This window comes from Rutilus rutilus (genome assembly GCF_951802725.1).
Source record: "Rutilus rutilus genome assembly, chromosome: 11".
Taxonomy (NCBI): Eukaryota; Metazoa; Chordata; class Actinopteri; order Cypriniformes; family Leuciscidae; genus Rutilus; species Rutilus rutilus.
This window is the reverse complement of record NC_140216.1, coordinates 39,686,031-39,707,053: the sequence shown is the minus strand read 5'-3', so window position 1 is coordinate 39,707,053 and position 21,023 is coordinate 39,686,031. Positions and strand designations below refer to the sequence as shown.

At 36.6% G+C, this 21,023-nt stretch overlaps 2 protein-coding genes across 2 annotated transcripts; both read left to right on the top strand.

Annotated features, from left to right (window-relative positions):
• Positions 1-2,950: 2,950 nt before the first annotated feature.
• LOC311300263 (H-2 class I histocompatibility antigen, alpha chain-like) lies at positions 2,951-10,720 on the top strand. The gene is made up of 6 exons (XM_084424436.1): positions 2,951-3,102; positions 4,416-4,658; positions 4,742-5,005; positions 7,845-8,123; positions 8,752-8,877; positions 9,097-10,720. The coding sequence occupies exons 1-6, from the start codon at positions 3,000-3,002 to the stop codon at positions 9,177-9,179; spliced, it is 1,098 nt and encodes a 365-aa protein (XP_084280562.1). The 5' UTR covers positions 2,951-2,999; the 3' UTR covers positions 9,180-10,720.
• Positions 10,721-14,757: 4,037 nt separating this feature from the next.
• On the top strand, positions 14,758-18,669 carry LOC311300261 (zinc-alpha-2-glycoprotein-like). The gene is made up of 6 exons (XM_084424434.1): positions 14,758-14,963; positions 15,185-15,421; positions 15,505-15,768; positions 16,134-16,412; positions 16,646-16,771; positions 17,194-18,669. The coding sequence occupies exons 1-6, from the start codon at positions 14,888-14,890 to the stop codon at positions 17,382-17,384; spliced, it is 1,173 nt and encodes a 390-aa protein (XP_084280560.1). The 5' UTR covers positions 14,758-14,887; the 3' UTR covers positions 17,385-18,669.
• Positions 18,670-21,023: the final 2,354 nt, after the last annotated feature.

The following is a 21,023-nucleotide window of genomic DNA, read 5'->3' as shown; positions in this document are numbered from 1 at the left end:
GTTATGTAGAGGGGTTTAGATAAAGGGGTTTGAGTGATTAATTATCAGTATCTAATCTGATGAAAATGTATTTATTCAATGTTGTCTACATTATATTGCGTCTGCAGCAGCATTGTGAACTTTTGTAAAGATACGTTTAGCCATTAACTTTTAAATCCATCATTATAGTCAAATTGCAAACAGGAGAGTCTCCGCATGAAAGACCCACTGGCAGATGAACGTGTAACTGCATTTCTCTCCGAAATGGTAGGAAATGAAATTAGATTGAATGGAGGATTTTAACTGTGACAAGATGATTGACAGGGCAGTTTACAGTGACAGGATGCACGCGACAGATCTGTCCGTTAAAATGATGAAGTTGTACTGTATGTCCCAAAGATTGCCTATTGTTTTGCTACACACTCAAAACTATGTACCTTTTCTTCACAAAAAGAGTCCATACTTTTAGGGTGTAGTATAAGTAGGCGAATTGGGACGCAGGGTACTAGTAGTCTAGTTGTATAATTTCTTCCGATACTGCCCTCTGTAACCGGTAGGGCGTTGCTTTGGGAGTGTTCTCGCAGGGCAGCGAAGCAAGTGCATTCTGGGAGTTGTTGTCTTTCATCCACATGAGCCAAAAATACGTTTTCTGGCATTTCTCAGTCTAGAAGGCTCCAACTTCTAAAATAATTTCACATTTCTACTACATAAATGACCCAATTTAAATACACATTCATTTTTCCAGCGGTGAAGTATCCCTTTAAATAATGTGAAGTTGTGGATATTTTAGCAAACAGTTTACTTCGTATTTTCAGTTTAACAGAATTAGGAGGACCCCTGTTTACTGAGTATAGGGAACGATTCAGACAGTGTAAATAAGTGTAAATAAGCTTTCCATTGAGGTGAATGAAGTCTAGTTTCACAGTGTCATGCAAACCACCGCAGCTCCTGTTCAGAGACACGAAACACAGAGGGGATCATGTGATCAAGTCCCGCAGATCCAGAAAACGTATCGGACCCGTTTGAATTTTGCACAGAATGTTGTATTAGGCCGTTTCCATTCTTACAGTGATGAATCGTTTTGGCTTGTATTATTAGACAGTGTTTGAGAGCTTTCTGTTTTGTATTTCATATATTGCCTCTTTAATATGAATTGCTTGTTGTATTCCTCATGTTTATTCTAGAGCTGCTGCAAAGCCAAAACAATCTCTGTTACTGTAATTATCACTGTAAAGCTGCTTTTATATTTTTAAATGTGCAATATAAATGAAGGTGGTTTGACTTTAAGCTGTTTTGGATAAAAGTGTCTCCTGAATATTTTATGAGCTGCTCAAAAATATTTCATGTTTATAGAGTGTCTAATATACGTGTGTGAATGGATTTTTTTTTTTTAAATAAAATGCTCAAAACACAAAAAGGCTGATAACAGTGTGATTTGTGATGTTTGGTCTAGGAGATTACAATATTTTAATCATTTTAATGTAGCCTATATGTGTCTGAATTGTATTTTTATTTTTAAATAAAATGTGCAAAACACAAAAAGGCTGAGGTTTGATGTTTGGTCTATAGGAGACTGAAATGCATATTAAGAGACCACTGCAAAATTATCCGCTTTTACCTTTTATATGTTTTTTGAGTAAAAATGAACATTATTATTTTTTTCCATAAACTACTTGCAGTATTTATCCCAAATATTGTAATTTAGGACATTTCTATGCATAAAAGGACATCTAATAAATAAATAAATATGTTTTCACAACCTCAGATGATGAAAAGACAAGTTCATATTCGTTTTTGAACAACAATACAAATTTATTTTACACATGAAGAGTCAAAAATGAATATATGTTGTCAGTCCAAGAACTGTAGGTCCTTAGAGGATCAATAAATTAATTCTGATATGATACTGGATAATATAAACCTGTAAGAAACAGAAAGCATAAAGCAAATGTTTTCTTATAATAAACTGAGATTAAACTGGATCTTGACATGCAATCTTGATCTTGACATCACTATGAAATGATTTTTAATGTTCATGTTTATGCATATCACTAAAGAGAGTGTGAAAAGTGTGTATATAGCGCCACCTACCTGTCTTTCTTTGAATTAAATAGGACAGCGCACCAGATTCCTCAGATTCATCAAATATATTCCTACAGAAATATTGAAGCTAAATTGACAATAGATTTACGTTTCTACGGCTGTAGTTTTCCCACATGCATGACCTGCATTTCAACTATTAAAATCCCATCAAATAGAATCGAATAATCTTGACCTGTTTTAATTGAATACTTGATTATGGATTGTTCAATTCAATTGCGTAACTTTTTTAAGGGTTTATCCTAGTGCAGTAATGAAGACGAAGGTGTGATTTCATCCTCAGCCAGTTAGAGGCAGCAATCACTCAAAACACCCAGAAGAGATGGTAAATATAAAGGATTGTTTTTTAACCTTCTCGTGAATGAATGAAACAATTAATTCGTTCATTAATTGTGGGGTTTCTTCTTTTTATTTTAATTAAGGACTATTTATTAATTGGGAAAATGACTTGTGAGCGCCCTTGACAAATAAATAAATGTGTTATTGGATAAAATAGTGTTTTCTGAACTGCTTAATGGCACTTAAAGAAATATAAAGTTTTTTTTTTTTTTTTTTTTTTTTTACCTTCTGCTAATACATCGTGAAGGAATTAAATAATTCATTAATTCATTAATTCATTCATTCATTCATTCACTTACATGTTTTTGTTATCATTGCAACGGGAAAAGACCATACAATCCTAATTAAATGAAGTTCAAATGTAGTATTTTTAATATCATGACTAGCCTACAAGTTACAAATCCTGTTGGATTGATCACTTCCCTTTAATCTGTTGGCCAATAGTGTTAATACACTCCGCCTTATGCCCAACTTTCACGACCAGTAAAGATCTTTCTGCAGAGGTAAAGCGCTGACATTCAGAGACACTTCCAGATTTCAGCAGTGAAACACACTGATGCAGTGACGCGCGCTGGCATTGAATGGCAAACATGTTTCACGCGCTCTCCTTTAAAAACATTTTCTTTATAGAGGTAGCGATAGTCTGGTTTATTTCTCACTCTAGTCTGAGTGATGCGCTTCAAGGTAAGAACAGTTCATTTGTGTTTCTTCTGATCCCCAGCAGAGACGCGGTTATCTACAAATGTTTAAACTAAACCTTTCGAGTTTGCTTATTTAATATATTTATTTCTCATTCATTAATAAACTGAAAATATTTTAGATTTCTCATAACAACATTACATGTCTCTAACATTATGTTTTATGCCGTTGCTCTGTTAAAGTATGTCAAACGAACTAATCGAAAGCGCAAACAGGCTTTTTGTGTTTTATTGAGGAGTCAGCATCTGTTCCACGCACTTTCCTCACGAGATCAGCTCATGATCAGGTGTTTCCCGCGTCTCTGAGCGACTCTGTCCACATAAATGAAGTAAAACTCCATCTCACGTGCTTTCAGTTTCGAGTGCCTTTGGGAGCGGGCACCAGTTACGCGTGTTATAAAGTCAGAATAATGAGATGAGATATTGCGTAATATAGGCCAAGGCTAACGTTGCAGTTTCGAGATATAGCCTCAAGTCAGAATTGGGATATAAAGTCAGAATTGTGAGATTTGAAGTCAGAATTGTGAGATTTGAAGTCAGAATTGTGTGATATAAAGTCGCAATTGCGAGAAAAAAACTCGGAATTCTGACTTTTCCCCCGTAAATTGCAAGTGTATATCCCAGCGACTATAGCCTATCACAATTCTGACTTTATAACACACAATTGCGACTTTATATCACGCAATTCTGAGAAAAAAAGTCAGAACTGTGAGATAAAAAAATCGCAATTACCTTTTTTATTTTTTATTCTGTGGCGAAAACAAGCTTCCATAGATTTTGTAATGAGACGCTTCGAAAGATTTTTTCAGCAAGTTTGGGTTTCGTGAAAAGTCAAGTAGTCAATTATTTTCTAAGCGCTATTTGCTGGTCTGTTACAGAATTGATTTTAGATTGATAGGCACCAGCAATCTCTCTGAGCTCATTCTGAGTGCAGGAACATCTGTTAGATGTCTGAGATTATTGATGATCCTGAGACTGTACTGGGCCAAAACTGACACTGTCATGTCACAGTGCTGAAAAATAACTTTTCCATTTATTACATACTCTAGCAGTTTAATTATGACCCGGAAATATATTTACACTTTAATAACATAAAAGGTCTCTAACATTGTGTTTTGCACCACTGCTTTGGCAAAGCATCTGTCGATTGAACTAGAACCAAAATTGCAATATGGTTTAGTGCACTTAGCTTATCCAATATCTGTAATTTAATTAAATTAGTACAGTCAATATATTTATTGCACCCTATTGATAAGAATTGTTGCCCCAGTAAAGTGTTTTTATTGTTGTTTTCCTCAGAGAGACACCATCTCCACTACATGATTACATCCATGACTGAAGCACACTCGTTTATTTTCAGTTCTCTGGGTCTGTGTGATGATGGAAAGATCTCTCATTACTGTAACGAAGCTGAAGCCTGGACAAGCAAGATTCTGACTATAGATGACTCGACTAAAGCTTCTGCAGAATCAGATGATTATAGAGACTGGTACAAATATCTGATGTACAAACTGTCAAACTGCACAGACTCACTGTGTTCTGGTGAGATTCATGCTTTACTCTTATTAATTATCAGACATTATATTTACTGTGAGTTTCTCATGAGTGTTGTTCTGTGATTGTAGATCATGTTCTTCAGAGAATAATTGGCTGTGAACTGGAGAAACTTCCTGATGGATCAGTGAATCTGACTGTCTTTAATGAATATGGGTTTGATGGAGAGGATTTTATATCCTTTAATTATGACACTATGCAGTGGATTGATAAAAACCCCAAAGCCAAAGAAACTAAAGAGAAATGGGATCGTCAAACAGAACACAACCAGTTCCTGCAGTATTTCCTCAAGACCTGCACTGACTGGATCTCAACGTTTAACAACACAAACAAGAGTAAGTTTTAATCAGATCACTTTATTAAGCCACTTTGTTTGTGAGTGAGTGTGTGTGTGTGTAGGGGGGTGTGGGGGGGTGGGGGAGTATAATGTAACTTGACATTATAACCACTGAAAGATCTAAAACATTTTCTAAAATAGCTGAAAATGTGTTCGTCTGAAAAACGATTGATATATGCATCTCGAACGGCTTGAGGGTGAGTAAATCATGGGTTTAATTTCATTTTTGGCCGAACTATCCCTTTAAGTACGTCCTCATCTGTAAATCTGGTATAAAAATAAAGTAATTAAAGATTTTTTTAAATGTAAAAATGCAAAAACCATTACTATGTCTATTAGCTAAGTAAACACGCGCGCGTGTGTGTGCGAGATGTAAAGTCAGAATTGCGAGATTTGATTTTTTCCTCATAATTACAAGTTTATGTCCCTGCGACTTTATATAGGCTATCACAATTCTGACTTTATAACACGCAATTGCGACTTTATTCCACGCAATTCTGAGGTAAAAAGTCAGAATTGTGAGATAAAAAGTTGCAGTTACTTTTTTATTTTTATTATTCTGTGGCGGAAACACGCTTCCAAACATAAAACACAGTCAAGTCCCCTTTATTTACATAGCGCTTTTTACAATGCAGATTGTTTCAAAACTGCTTTACAGAGATAGCAGGAAAATAATGCAACAAAGTTTGTTTCTAGAAGAAAATAGCATCACAGTCCAGCTTAAGTAAGTTCAGTGATGGTTAATTTTTGCTTTAAAAAAGTTATTAATTTACTATAGCCACTCTGGAGAAAACTGTGATGTCATAGTCCAGCTTCAATAGGTCGGTATTGATCCAAACAGGTGTAACGTAAATGCCTCTCTGGGTCAATGCGAATTAGCTCAAGGATATAGGGAATTTTAGAAATATTAATAATCATAACTCATGGTCATAATTCATAAATCGCATATGCATTTACTTTATCAATTATAGGAAATGCCTCGTTCTGTAACTGGTCTCGTCATCCGTTATTTGTCCCGCGAATAAATGTAAGACTATCACAGTTAAGAAGAAGTATTCCTGTTTACAAAACTCCAAGAAAGTTTATCTTCTGGCCACGAAGATAAAACCTCTTTGGGTTTATAAATTAAAACTACTCAAAGTAGTTTTATAATATAGAGCCTGTAGCTTTATAGATCTTTTAATTTCATGGACTTCATAAAAAGTGGGTTTTCAAACACAGAGACAGTTAAAAGTATAAATGGGTTTATTAATAAAATGGCACACGCTAGAGATTATAACCTACAGATATAAACGTACGTAAAATGCAAACAATAAAACAAACAAACATTTAAACAAACAAGAAAATATGTGATCAGAATAAAATGAAATGAAAGAAAGAAAGCAAGAAAGAAATAAAGAGATAAGAGATAGAGGGTAACTTAATTCACAGACCTATGAGCTAGACACCAGGAATCAGCTGTTAGAGATCAAAAGATACTTGCAAGTCTGTTCTCTGTTCGGGTGAGACAGGAAGGAAGCGCGGACGGTCTCCTGTTTCTGCTGCGTCTTCTGGTGTCGCGGGAAGCTTGAAAGGCTCACTGAATGTAACGTTACCGAGAAAGTTCAGATCGTTTCCCTTTTGGAGGGGAAAGGCACGTATGAGCTTAGTTGCAAAGAACGGCAGCTACGACTCGAACATGTGTTGGTCCGAGGAGAAGGCCTGAGCCTTTTTAGATGTTTCTTGAAGCCGGGGAGAAGAGGAGGAGGTCAGAGCGATCGATGAGAGAAGAGAGCCATCGATGAGAGAAGAGAGAGAGGAAACTGAAGGTTTGGACTTTTATCAGTGTCCCAAGTACCGTCCCCTTCTTCGTGGAGGACGAATCAGATGTCGAGATTTTTCCTAGCGGGAAGATCCCTTTGTTCGTCTGGAACAGTCTCCTGGCTCGGGTTACAGTGTCGATTGACTTAAGCCTTTCGGTTCCAGAAATATGAAGTGTGTAAACAATGTATATTACTGCATTCTGCTATTGGAATTCGACTCTGTTAGATTGAGAGAATTTCAGAGATATCAAACGCATCACATGAAGGTTGTAGAAATGCAACGTTACAGGAGATATGCAGAATTACACACATTTAAAGTTGTGATTACCACATGACAAAATCATAGACACCCCAATATGACATGGTCATAACAAAAGGCACCTCTTCATTTTGGTAATGTCTTATGTGGGAAAGTCAATGAAAAATCTGTGTGTGTGTGTGGTGCGTTTGGGATGTGACTCGCTTGGAATGTTTGCCTTTTCCTGGGTCATAAAGTTTTATGGTCTGGGGTAGGGTTACAAAACCATGATTCTATTTGAGACCCTAAATTGGGAGAAACATTCTTTCGATAAACACTTAGAATTCAAAACTACACATTAGAAAACCAAACCTCTATTATAAGGTAAAACTAATCACACATGCATATAGGAATGTACATACATTATAAAATAAAATAAAAGATATTTCTCTTATTCTCAGTTATACACAAAGGGTGTTTGTGTGTGTGTGTGTGTGGAATGTCACGAGGCTGTAAAGTCGGGGGATACCAGTCACATTGCCCCGTGGGGAAATAATTAACCAGCGCTGTCTTCCTAAGGACAAAGACGATGTGTTCGCCATCACATGATTCACTTAATCTGAAAAGCAGATGCCATTGTTGCTACACAGGGATGAGATTAGACAGATGTCAGTCACTGAGCACCACAAACACCTTTCACAGTTCCTCCTAAACCAAAACAATGAGCTTATGCTGCGTTCACCACACAACTACTGTCATTGGAAGAGAATTTAATGCATTATTATTTTCTGCTCCAGGTAAACCAGATGTTCATGTCTTTATGAGGAAATCTCCTGATAATGAAAGTAAACTGGTTCTGGTCTGTCTGGCCACTGGTTTCTACCCCAGAGATGTTCAGATGAACATTAGATTGAACAGAACTAATCTTGAGGATCAAACATCTTCTGGAATCAGACCAAATGATGATGGAACCTTTCAGATGAGAATCAGTGTGAAGATCGACAGAAACCATGAAGGATCTTACGACTGTCTGGTCACTCACAGCAGTCTGACAGAACCAGTTACAGTAAACTGGGGTAAAGATCCATCATAAATTTAGTCACTCACACAGTGTAAATTTACAGTAAAATAAACGGCAGCTGTGGTTGCCAGAAATTTACTGTAAAAAACATGGTAGCACCATTTTAGGTTTTACAGACTTACATTAAATTTACAGTAAAATAACAATAAAAAAGTCCTTATCTGAAATAAAACCGACCTATTGAACTAATATCTGTTTTGTATCATTGTAATACACTGATAACCACCAATCACAGTGGAGATGAGTCACATGATGAATCAAAGTTCATCATAAGCAGCTTTTCCATGCAATAAACATTATTTTAACAACATTAAATGTAACATAAAAACCTAATGTACACAACTGATTAGAAAAAAACTAAGGTTAAAAACTTACGGTATTTTACTGTAAAATCTATCACAGTTATTCATTGAGGAAACTTTCTGTCTTTTACCGTAAAAATTACAAGAATTTTTTTACAGTGTTGTAACAGGACATGATAATGCTGATATGGATTAATGCTGCCGGCCACAAATAATTAAAGTGCCTCAACTCAGTTCAATAGTGTGTGATGATGATATAAAACATTTATTAAAAAAAAAAATATTAGTTTGTTTTTAATTATTTTTATTTTCACTCTGCAGACATAACTTGTATTGACTGTGAAACAGACACAAGGATTGTTACAGCAGGAGTTGCAGTTCTACTTCTAGTTCTCGCTGCGTTTACTTCGCTCGGTTACTTCATCTTCAAAAGGAAAAGAAGAAATGGTGAGTTATAAATATTCTGCATGATCATTGTAGCTTTAAATCTTTGGTTTGGTTATATATCATTGTTTAAAGACATTGTGAAATGTATGGACAGTTGGCAGGATATGACGGTAGAAATATGTGAACGGTGATTTTTTTTCATGATTCAGATTTCATTTGACGACAGACTAAGGTAAAGTTATTTATAATATTGTTATTTACGTTATACTGTATCTTTAGGTCAGGTGAGAAAATCTTCCTCTTACGGCGCAGTGAGTGATCAGATACAGATGGCCAGTTCAGCTGATGAGATTCGATCATGAGCTCAATACTGATGGATCCACAGACACTGAGACGTGAACAGGTTTACAGACATTAATGAAATGTTTTTCATGTTCGTTCATTCTGAATACACACACTGCATTCTCAGTATCCAGTTTAGTTCTGCAAAAAAGGCTGTTTGTTTTCTGTGTTTTTCAGCTCTGATTCATTAACAATATAACAGTTCCTGTTTATGTTCTTTATGTGCGGTAGAAATATGACACATTTCACATTTGAGAGTCTCTTGAAACATTTCAAAGGGTCGAGATCACATGATAATGTTTTACATTAAATTTATATCCAGTCAAATGGACAGTGAATTGTGAATTGGTGTTTTAGTGAAACATCTGAGAGTTTAAAAAGCTTCTGTTTTCTGTGATCTGATCAAAAGTGAAACAGAAAACACATTTGAAACGCTTGTTCAAACCAGTTAAACACAGATCAGTGTCACAGTGTTACACTCAACAGAAGCCAAACTAACAGTGAATTATTAACAGATTTAACATAAAACTCAAACTCATCACCTTTAAGAACTAAGAGTATTATAAATTGCAAAGCCAAGGCATTTTTTTTTATCTCATTATTTTACCTTGTAGTAAATCATAATGTGGGGAAAAACTAATCAATAATTAGTATTACATCTAATACTTATTGCTATTAGATAATATGCTAAACTAAAATACTAATTCTGGCCTTTACATTCAGCTGTAACCAGGCAGAATTATCATACATCCTACCAAGAAACCCAAAGATGATAAAATGAGACTTTTAATACTATGGCAAAGACGGGCTAAAGGGAAGTGAGATTATTATGCGGTGCATGAGTTATAATATTTTCAGCACTGGGAAATTTTATACAAACGTTTAGCAGTTACGGTTAAAGTCTGATTTTATGTAATGATCCTCCGCTGGAATCAAAGTCCTTCCTTTCAAATGACGTTTTTAAATACTGTCAGATCACTCGTTTTCTTTCTTTCTTTCTAGTTTTGAGTCTGTGTAAAACATGTTATGAGTGTGGAAAAGCATATTTGTATATTTTGCATCATGATTAGATTAGATTAAGATGTCCTTATAGTGTTCTTGTTATTTTGCTAATCATGATTATTAGCAAGCACAAGATCACAGGTTTGATTCCCAGTGAACATGTGTTGATCAGATGTAAAGCTAGTAAAAGTGTCTGTCAGATGCGTACTGTAAATAAGCCTCTTTGGACAACATGTGTTAAATGTGCATTAATAAATGAGTCTTGGGTCTGAGTGTTTATGTACTGGATATGGTGAAATATGATGCTTATGAAGATCTTCATATCAGACATTTCTCTCAGCTCATATAGAAAATCATGTTAGATAGAATAATATGTAATAACTGTAGGTTTTGAGACTATGATGCCCAGAAATGCTGTCTATGTAATTCAGTGTGTTCACTTCATGCTTTAACTGTCACAGCTTTAATAGTGTTTGTGCATCTTTGACTATCTGGAGATATTAATATTAATCCTGCTGTATTTGACAATCTCAGGTGAAGCTGTTTAATAAACTACTGTAAAAATATCGTCTGATGACTTTTACACTCATGACTTTATCAGACTGATATTGATTCATTTAGATTTCATTCAATTGAACTTTGTTAAAGAGTTGAAGGATCTAATTCTTCAGCACACCAATATATACAAATTCAGCGATCAGCAACACTTATTAAAAAAAAAAAAAACTTTTTTTAAATTGTTTAAATTTGTTTAAAAACTTTAAATTAAGTCATAAATGTCACAGGTCGGGATGGGCCAAGCCGGACTGCGCCCACCCCTGAACCAGGACCACCCTGAGGAGCGTGTCAGAGACGAGACGGAGACAGAATTTAAAAGAATAACAGTACTTTTTATTAAAGTTAAAAGTAATTTGAATAACCTAAACTAAATCTTCCTTTCTTCTTAGGAATCGAGGCAATGCAGTAGTCTCCGGGGCCCACGCCGGTGCAAGGTTCACAGGGACCTACGACGAACAGGTGAATTTCCACAGGTGAGTAGACGGTCGGGGCCTTTCCTCTTCCCACGCCGATGTAGGGTTCACAATGGTATGCGATGGACAGGTGAGTTTCCACAAGTGAGTAGATGGTCAGGGCTCTTCCTCTTCTCACACCGGTGCAAGGTTCGGGGGACAGGTGAGTTTCCACGGGTGAGTATGCGGTCGGGGCTGTTCCTCTTCCCGCACTGATGCAGGGTTCACAGGGATGGTCAGGGCTCTGGAGCTGCAGCAGACTCGAAGTCCACAGGCTAAGCGGGCCTTCTTCTGAACAGGCAGTATCGACACTGGGAGCAGAGGATACAGGTTTCACGTGTGTTACCGGGAGATGAACACTTTACCTCAGACAGGTGGACTATAAGGCTGCAGCAGACTCGAAGCCAACAGGCGGAGCAAAGCTTCTTCTAAGACAGACAGACAGACAGAGTCAATACTTCAAGCAGAGGATGCAGTCCTCACATGTAATACAGAGGGATGACCACTTCGCGCCAGACAGGTGGGCTATGGGGCTACGGCAGACTCAAAGTTGCAGGCTGAGCGGAGCTTCTCTAGGACAAACAGGATCAACTTCAACAGCAGTATATAGTTCTCACGTGTGTTGCAGGGGACAGATAACTTCACACCATGCAGATGGGCTTGGGGCTGTAGCAGACTCAAAGTCGCAGGCTGAGCAGAACTTCTCTAAGACAGAATCAACTTCAACAGCAGTATACAGTTCTCACGTGTTGCAGGGGACAGATAACTTCACACCGTGCAGGTGGGCTTAGGGCTGCAGCAGACTCAAAGTCAACAGGCTGAGCGGAGCTCCTGCTAAGACAAACAGAATCAAGATTGCAGATAGAGTGTGCAGTCTCACGTGTGTTGCAAGGGGGCGAACCTTCTCACCATACAGGTGGGTTGACAGGCAAGTAGCGAACTTAAGTCACCAGGCTGGACAGAGCTTCTTCTAAGACAGTCAGAATCACTACTTCAAAACAGAGAGGCTAGTTTGACTCACGGATGCTGTTCCTTCTAGTCCTCAACAGATGGGGCCGATCGACATTATTAAGCTCCAGTTACTGACAGTAGACCAGCATGGCACGTGGGGAGTGCACGGCAAAAGAGAATAAATCTTCCACACACACGGCAATTTCACTCCAAACATGCAACGTGAGGGGGGAAACGTCAATTTAAGCACTGCAATCCACTTCAATAAGTGCAGATAAGGCCAGCACTCACCCAGGGGTCTCCGTGCCACAAGCAACGAGCTTCAATGTTGAGAAAGGATGTTTCGGGGTTTTCCTCCACAGACAGGATTCACATCACCGTTCCAACACGGGGGAAGAGGGTAAGAGATCGGACATGAATCAGTGTAATTCACTCAGTGACGTTTAAATAGCACAATCAAAACACTCCAATCCACCTTAAATTCAGTGTTGAAACATGCAGGTAAGAGATCCAATGGTCGATTACTTATCTCTCTCCCTTCCAAACAAACGGGGTGTTTTCACAACTCTTCCACGCTCCTCGAGTCCCCTCCAACAACACTTTCCCTTGCACACCACAATTATTCTCTGCAACACTCAAATAGAACAACTTCTCACGGGGGAGAACCACACAACAGTCTTCTTCTTTTCGTTTTATGGCAGATTGCAACCATGACTATAAAGGTGCATACCGCCACCTACTGTATAGGAGTATGTAACATGAGACAATATTATCATGACTATATCATTTAGAAAAAAAAATAAAAAAATAAATAAATTTAGATACTACCTAAATCCTATTATATATTCCTATATTTTTCAAATATTGTACAACTGCTTTCTGTGCATCCTTCACCCCATCTCCTGTTGTGCCTAACAAACCTTCAATATTCCACTTTCTTCCTACCTGATTTATCTTTTGATTTAATCTCATCCTCTCATCCCTATATTTCTTACAATGCAATAATACGTGTTCAACATCTTCCTTGGATCTACATTCTATACATTCATCAGATTGACTTTTACCCATTAAAAACAATGTTTTATTTAAACCTGTGTGATCAAACCTTAGCCTGGTTAAAACACTCTCCTCTCTTCTGTTACTTCTATTCACCCCCTGTGCATTAATAGATTTTTGCAAACTGTAATATTTCCTTCCACTTTTATCCACATCCCACCTGTCCTGCCATTTTTTCATCATTTCTTTTTTGATTATTGCTTTAGCCTCTCCTTTTCCAAGGGGTATATTTATTGTATCATTTGTCCTGGTTGATTTTTTTGCTATTTTATCTGCTCCCTCATTCCCTTTTATTCCTATATGAGCAGGTACCCAACAGAATCTCACATCTATCTGTAGTCTCTGTAATCTAAATAAACTTTGTTGGATTTCTAGCATTAGATCTTCTCTATTAGATTTCATATTTTGAATACTATATAGAGCTGCTACAGAATCAACACAACACACCACACCACACCACACCACACCACACCACACCACACCACACCACACCACACCACACCACACCACACCACACCACACCACACCACTCTGTCTGGTTTTACTTCCTCAACCCACTGTAGTCCTACAATAATCGCCATCATCTCTGCCGTATACACTGAAGCCTGATCAGGTACACACAACAGTCTCTCTTCACTGGCTTTTTATATCCTTCTCAATGCCCACATGGCTTCGTCATGGCTCTAGATTAATTCCCCACACCTGATGTCGATTTCCTCATCCCGGTTGGCAAGGCAACAGATACACATTTACACGGGGGGTGGTGTGTCCTTGTTATTGTACCGGAGGGGACACAATTGCGGCGAACTTTAGTTCCGCCCTCTCATTTGTCACACCGTGACATAAAACGTATTGATTATTTGTGAAGTGAAAGTGTTTGTATTTTTATAGACCATATACACACTGAAGCTGAATATCTGACTCGCTGCTTCTTAGTGCTTTTAAATCAACATGAAATCAATTTTGACTATTTTTCACCTTTTTTAAACTCTTAATTCATGATCATAAATGAATTAAATTTCAATCACATGGCATATTTAGAGAAACTTCACCATCCACACAATAGTGATGATAAAACTAAATTAAAAAGTGAAAATAACAGAAGTCAAATGTATCACTCATTTGTATTTGTGTCACATGATGGAGGCCCGTCTGACGAGGTCAACTCTGATTGGATGAGACTCGCGAAAAGGCGTGTCCAGTTCTGTATGCATGTTTTTTTTTTTTTTTTTTTTTTTTTTTTTGTGTGCAAATTTCAGTAATAATTAAATTAAATTTCAGTCCGCACATAAATTTGTCAAATGACTTAAGAAGACCTTATGGCACAGAATCCATTAGGACTATTTATGGAGTAAGATTTATTTATACATTTGATGGATTGTCCAGTTTGGACCTTGATATAATGTTTTGTTTGTTAACAGTTAAAACTGTGAAAACTGTGTTTTAAGGTAGTTTTAAAAAGATAATACTGTTAACAACGAATTTAAATTATTTTTACGGCTGGACTTTTCCTCAACACGTGACGTCAGGAATGAAAACGAAAGTGTGATTCCTCCAGCAGCCAGTGAGGGGCGACAGTGAGCTGATACACCTGACGCTCAATACAACCCGGAAGAGACGAGATAAACATTCACTTCAGTGTTTAGTCTGTTCAAGACGCTCGTCTGAAATATAATGGACGAAAATGGTTGATTGACTCTATTTTTTAAATGTTCTATATAGACATAAGAATGTTTTTGCTTATTTTTGTATTGTTTCTCTCTTTATTTAGCGATGGGCTGCAAGGTAAGAACACGGTTTATTAGATTTAGTAGACTAAATGCGACCTATACATTTTAGTCACTCAGAAACATACTATGAATAGTATAAAATAGAATGTAAAATAAAATAAAATACAGTTTTACAGTATACTTTATAGTATTGAATGTTTTCAGGTTTTAAGTTAGTTTTATCCACCATTTGTCAATGTTTTCATAGCTTGTTTTTTTATACTGTATGTTCCTCAGAGAAACACTTCCTCCACTACAAGTTTACAGTCCTGACCAAATCAGACTCATTCCCAGAGTTCAGTGCTGTGTGTGTTTATGATGACAGACGGATCAAACACTTCAGTAATGAAGAACGAGTCTGGATTCTGACTAATAAAGACTGGACTGAAGCTCCTGAAGATCCTCCTGATTCTAGAGACTGGTTCCTACATCAGATCAGGACTCTGTCAAACTGCACAGACTCACAGTGTTCTGGTGAGATTCATGCTTTACTCTTATTAATTATCAGACATTATATTTACTGAGAGTTTCTCATGAGTGTTGATCTGTGATTGTAGATCATGTTCTTCAGAGAATAATTGGCTGTGAACTGGAGAAACTTCCTGATGGATCAGTGAATCTGACTGTGTTTGATGAATATGGATTTGATGGAGAAGATCTTATATCCTTTAATTATGACACTATGCAGTGGATTGATAAAAACCCCAAAGCCAAAGAAACCAAAAAGAAATGGGATCGTCACACTGGACGAAACCAGTTCCTGCAGTATTTCCTCAAGACCTGCACTGACTGGATCTCAACGTTTCACAACACAAATAAGAGTAAGTTCTGATCAGTTTATTTATCTCCTGTGTGTGTGTGTGTGTGTGTGTGTGTGTGTTTGTCTATATGAGTTGAAGATCCTTAAGGAAATGTTCTTGATGCAGATCATGTTCATCTGGTCTACAGGAGTCAGTCGTCAACTTGTTTATCAGTTAATGTTCAGAACAGAACCCTTTGGTTAAAAGGCTAATTCACCTTGTCATCATTTTGTTACCCTTGTTGGTTCCCTTATGTGGAACACAAAAGATGAATTTATAATGATGAATTTTATTGCTAGAATTATGAATATAATTTTTTTTCACCACACAGAAACCTTTGAGACAGAATCAGTTTCATAATGGTTTTATTCTTCTTTCTACTCCAGGTTCTCCAGATGTTCATGTCTCTGTGAGTAAATCTCCTGATGATGAAAGTAAACTGGTTCTGGTCTGTCTGGCCACTGGTTTCTACCCCAGAGATGTTCAGATGAACATTAGATTGAACAGAATTAATCTTGAGGATCAAACATCTTCTGGAATCAGACCAAATGATGATGAAACCTTTCAGATGAGAATCAGTGTGAAGATCAACAGAAACCATGAAGGATCTTACGACTGTCTGATCACTCACAGCAGTCTGACAGAACCAGTTACAGTAAACTGGGGTAAATATGATCATAAATACAGTCTTGAGTGAATATGAATGATCTTTATACAGTAATGGTGCTTCTGCATCAGTCATATTGTATCAGGAGAACATGATGATGCTGAAATAGATTCATGTTTCTGGTCACAAACAAATACAGTTGAAGTGCCTCGATTCAGTTCAACAGGTGATAAGCATTCATAATGTTTCTGGTTATATATAATTATACTGTATATATTCTTCACTCTGCAGATGGAGGATGTTTTGACTGTGAAACAGAACGTTTCTGGCTTTATATAACAGGAGGAGCGGCAGCATTTCTTCTTCTACTTCTAGTTCTCATTTGTTGGTGGATCAACAAAAAGAAAGTGTCAAACGGTGAGTTCAACATATTCAACATGATTGTTACAGTTTTAAATCTGTTGTTTTTAAATATTCTTGTCTTAAAGATATTTTTTGAGCTGGATAGTTTGACTGTATCCGCGCCCCGATAGAAAATAAACCAAGAGAAATTAAACGGTTTTCAATTTGGTTGATTCTGAAAATACAGTATTCTTATGTTCGGCAAGAAATGTAGTTTAAGGCTTTAATTTTTGTTCATTCATCCATTTCTAATTGGTGACAACTTTTAGTTTTAGTACGAATACTTAATCATGACGGTCACTTTTTATTGTGTTCCTTTATGTTTAGATTAAAATAGGTATCAGATATTTTACATTTGACAGTTTCTTGAATATTTCAAAGGATCGAGAACATATTATATGTGTTACATGTATCATGATTCTCTGTTGTTGTTTCAGGAGGGGGAATCAGATACGAAATGATGAAACTAAGAAGGAGGTTGACCGGCCCAAGAAGGATCAGGAACTCCGCAGATCTATTCCCAGATCGCCTAGATTGTTTTTATATATGTATTTTGTATATAATTCCTTACAATTATCGTGTATATGTAGTTAGTGTATATATTATGTATAGAATGTTTTTGTTCTAAAAAAAAAAAAGCATAAATCATAAAATGTTGATTTTGCAATGTTTGTACAGTGGTCTAGGAGATTGGAAAGGCATAATCCTACACTGTAAAAAAAACTAATTTTACAGAAAATAACAGATTTTTTAATTATTTTAAATTGTACTCAAAACTGTAAAAATTACAAACAAATTATGACAAATGAGAAATTACAGTAATTTACATTTTAATGCAGAAAAATTACTGTATTTTTGATTCACTATTTCTTCTGTTTTCTTAAATAACAAACGTAAACTTACACACGCAAAAAAAGTTTAAACAGTAACAAAACAGTTAAATGATAAACCTATCAAATGACTGCCAGACAAAAACCTTGAAATTAAAGTAAAATATCCTAATTTAAATAAAGCGTAAACACTGTTATTTTACAGGCATTTCCTGAATTATTATGATCAACCTCTCTTCTCTGGTTACTAGTGTAATACATCATTTACTGTAAGAGTTATTATTGTGATTATGTAACTTTCAGCGGTCATGGTTAAACTCTTCAGGCTGAATTTGTGTAACGACCAAGATCCTTTCTTTCAAAAGATAAATCCTGTCAGGAGACTTTGTGTGTGTTTGTAATATTTACTTTATTAATATTATGTGTTTAAAATCCTGTCAGGAGACTTTGTGTGTGTTTGTAATATTTACTTTATTAATATTATGTGTTTTAAATCCTGTCAGGGGACTTTGTGTGTGTTTGTAATATTTACTTTATTATTGTGTGTTTTAAATCCTGTCAGGGGACTTTGTGTGTGTTTGTAATATTTACTTTATTAATATTATGTGTTTTAAATCCTGTCAGGGGACTTTGTGTGTGTTTGTAATATTTACTTTATTATTGTGTGTTTTAAATCCTGTCAGGGGACTTTGTGTGTGTTTGTAATATTTACTTTATTATTATGTGTTTTAAATCCTGTCAGGGGACTTTGTGTGTGTTTGTAATATTTACTTTATTATTGTGTGTTTTAAATCCTGTCAGGGGACTTTGTGTGTGTTTGTAATACTAACTTCATTATGCTGTGTCATGATTGGCTGAGCTACAGGAACACTATAGAGATACAGATATTCCCGGCGTTCCTAGTGTTCCTGTAATTGGACTAATCATTATCAGGTCACGGGTTTGATTCCCAGGGAACATGTGCTGATCAAATGTCCAGATGCTTTATGGCGTGTAAGACTCTGAAGTGTCTGACAGATGCTACTGTATATGTGCCTCTTTGGACAACATGTGTTAAATATGCAATATTACAGTTTTTCTCGATTGCTTAAACACATTTCTTGAAACTACGCCTTGTATTCTCAAAACAGTAAACACAAATCCATAACGTCTCACCCAATTCCCCAAACATCCTATTTTCAGGTCAAAATGAAGCTCTAGACTCAAAACCATTCACTCTTGCTGAAAAACCAAACTTTGCCCTCAGACAGGACACACAAGCCCTCAAAATCACACACACTACAACATAGTCTAACACACTGGTGCAATAATTTCAAAACAACATTTGCAAAACTGGTAAGTTATGTTGCTTGTGCAGAGAGTGTTGGTTGTGACAGGAGGGCCTCCACTCAAGGAGACAGTATGATGAACACGTCTAAGAATGTTCCCCATATGGTTGAAATACCATCATTTGCCTAGAAAGATCAAATTCTGGGAGTCAAGACTATAAAAGAGGAAGGATGCCCTCCCTTCACCGTCACACTCTGTGTGACTGTACGACTGCTGGCCTTTTCTTTCAAGAAAATACACCTCATCAAAGACTATTGTAAATGTTTGTCTTTTATTCAGTGATATAATTTTGTTTGCCACCACACCTCCCTGAAGGTTCTCGAGGCGACGGTAAAGCGACTTAAATTTGACCTTACTCGTAGCCCAGCCTCCCTACTAGTCATACCATTGACAAAGACATGGGCAACTAGAGTGGCTTGAATTTCATCTGAGACTGCTTGTCTTCTTGCCCTTGCCCTTCCTCCTCCTCCTTATTTTTGCAGTGACAGTTCAACAAATCTGACTCATGTGTCTAAACAGGGAATAGTGTTTATAGTTTAGGGAAATGGGTGTGCCTTTTGATAAATGGCATAATGGTTTTGAAATTTTAGTTCAAAAGCCTGGTTATAGTGTTTAAGCAATCGAGAAAAACTGTAATAAATAAATGAGTCTTTTAACTGTGAGACTAGATGTACAGCATCACATGTTAGATAGAAAATAACTAGGCAACTCACTAGATTTGATATGTTGGCAATCCATGTGGTTTGATTGCCAGGAATCAAATGTAGAGAGCTTGAATGCAATGCAAGTTGTTTTTGATGCATAATGTGTTGTATTCAGTGTGCGCTAGTCTTGAGTAACTGTGAGTGTGTGTTCATGTATTAGACAACATGATGTTTAGGTTTGACTGATATCTGGCAGTTATCTCAGCTAATATGAATACAGCATGTGTCCGATAGCCAAAGGAGATCAAATATTCTTTCAACAACAACAAAAAAATATACAAGAATAAGAAGTTTTACAGTTTTTTTGTCAAGAATAATAATAAAAAAAAAGTCTTGAGAGTTTTTTCTTTGATGCATCTTTTACTAATCAAACACTAAATCTGCGCAGAGCTCGTAAAATATGATCAGCTTCATGTGTGTCTGTTTCTGATCAAATCCAGCAGAGCGTTTGTTAAAACATGGATATGAAATAACCAAAGATAATCTGCATTAATCAGATGAAATATTAATTCTGCTGTACTTGACACTCTCAGGTAAAGCGTTTTACACACATTAAGCAGAAACCTAGGAGAGAGTCTGATTAATTTAGATGAATGTTGATTATCAGTTAATGAGGGTTTAATTCTTCAGCACACCAAAAATATCCAAGTTCAGGAATCTGAAAGTGACGTTTATAACAGGTTTTTACACAGTGTATAATTGTTGAGTAACTTTGTTTAAAAACTGTCATAAAATCATGGATTATTTGTGAGATGAATGTTATTGTGTTTTCATAGACCACACAGAAGCTGAGTGTTGTTAACACACTTGTTCAAACTGCTTTAAATCAACATGAAATCAAATCTGACTCTGTTTGCCTTTTTAAGTCGTGTTCCTGCTGGTTCTATTGTGAACGGGAAAAAGGAGTGTGTGTGTGTGTGTGTGTGTGTGTGTGTGTGTGTGGGTGGGTGTGTGGGTGGGTGTGTGGGTTGGTGGGGTGGGGTGGGGGGGCAAACAAATTTGTACCAACTTTGAATATGTGCAGTTTGAATTCAGTTTCAGTTTGTTCCTCGCATTAACCTGTCATGTGACTGTAGAAGACTTGTATATGTGTGAATATAGCACACAAGTCATATGAATAGCTGGTCCGAAATGCAGCAGAGGTATTTGCTCCATTCTGCATTTACTTATTAAACATTGAAAAAAATAAAATAAAATGGTGCTGATTTCTTCTAAGGCCCTAAATGCTGTAGCTCTTCAGTTCTTGAGTAAGATCCTATTGCATCTCATGCCTTTATGTTGTTCTCCACATTCTGGCCACTCGTTGAAGTCATTGAGCTGAACTGAACTGTGTGAATGATGACACTATTGTCTTATTAGAGCTGTATTAGAGTACAGTGAGATTGTGTTTAATATTATGAAGCT

Excerpts from the sequence above, each read along its gene's own strand:
- LOC311300263 (XM_084424436.1), top strand. The coding sequence starts at position 3,000 with ATGGCAAACATGTTTCACGCGCTCTCCTTTAAAAACATTTTCTTTATA. Across the intron at positions 8,124-8,751 it reads ACCAGTTACAGTAAACTGGG|ACATAACTTGTATTGACTGT; the intron begins GTAAAGATCCAT and ends TTCACTCTGCAG. Across the intron at positions 8,878-9,096 it reads CAAAAGGAAAAGAAGAAATG|GTCAGGTGAGAAAATCTTCC; the intron begins GTGAGTTATAAA and ends CTGTATCTTTAG.
- LOC311300261 (XM_084424434.1), top strand. The coding sequence starts at position 14,888 with ATGTTCTATATAGACATAAGAATGTTTTTGCTTATTTTTGTATTGTTT. Across the intron at positions 15,422-15,504 it reads CACAGACTCACAGTGTTCTG|ATCATGTTCTTCAGAGAATA; the intron begins GTGAGATTCATG and ends CTGTGATTGTAG. Across the intron at positions 16,772-17,193 it reads CAAAAAGAAAGTGTCAAACG|GAGGGGGAATCAGATACGAA; the intron begins GTGAGTTCAACA and ends TTGTTGTTTCAG.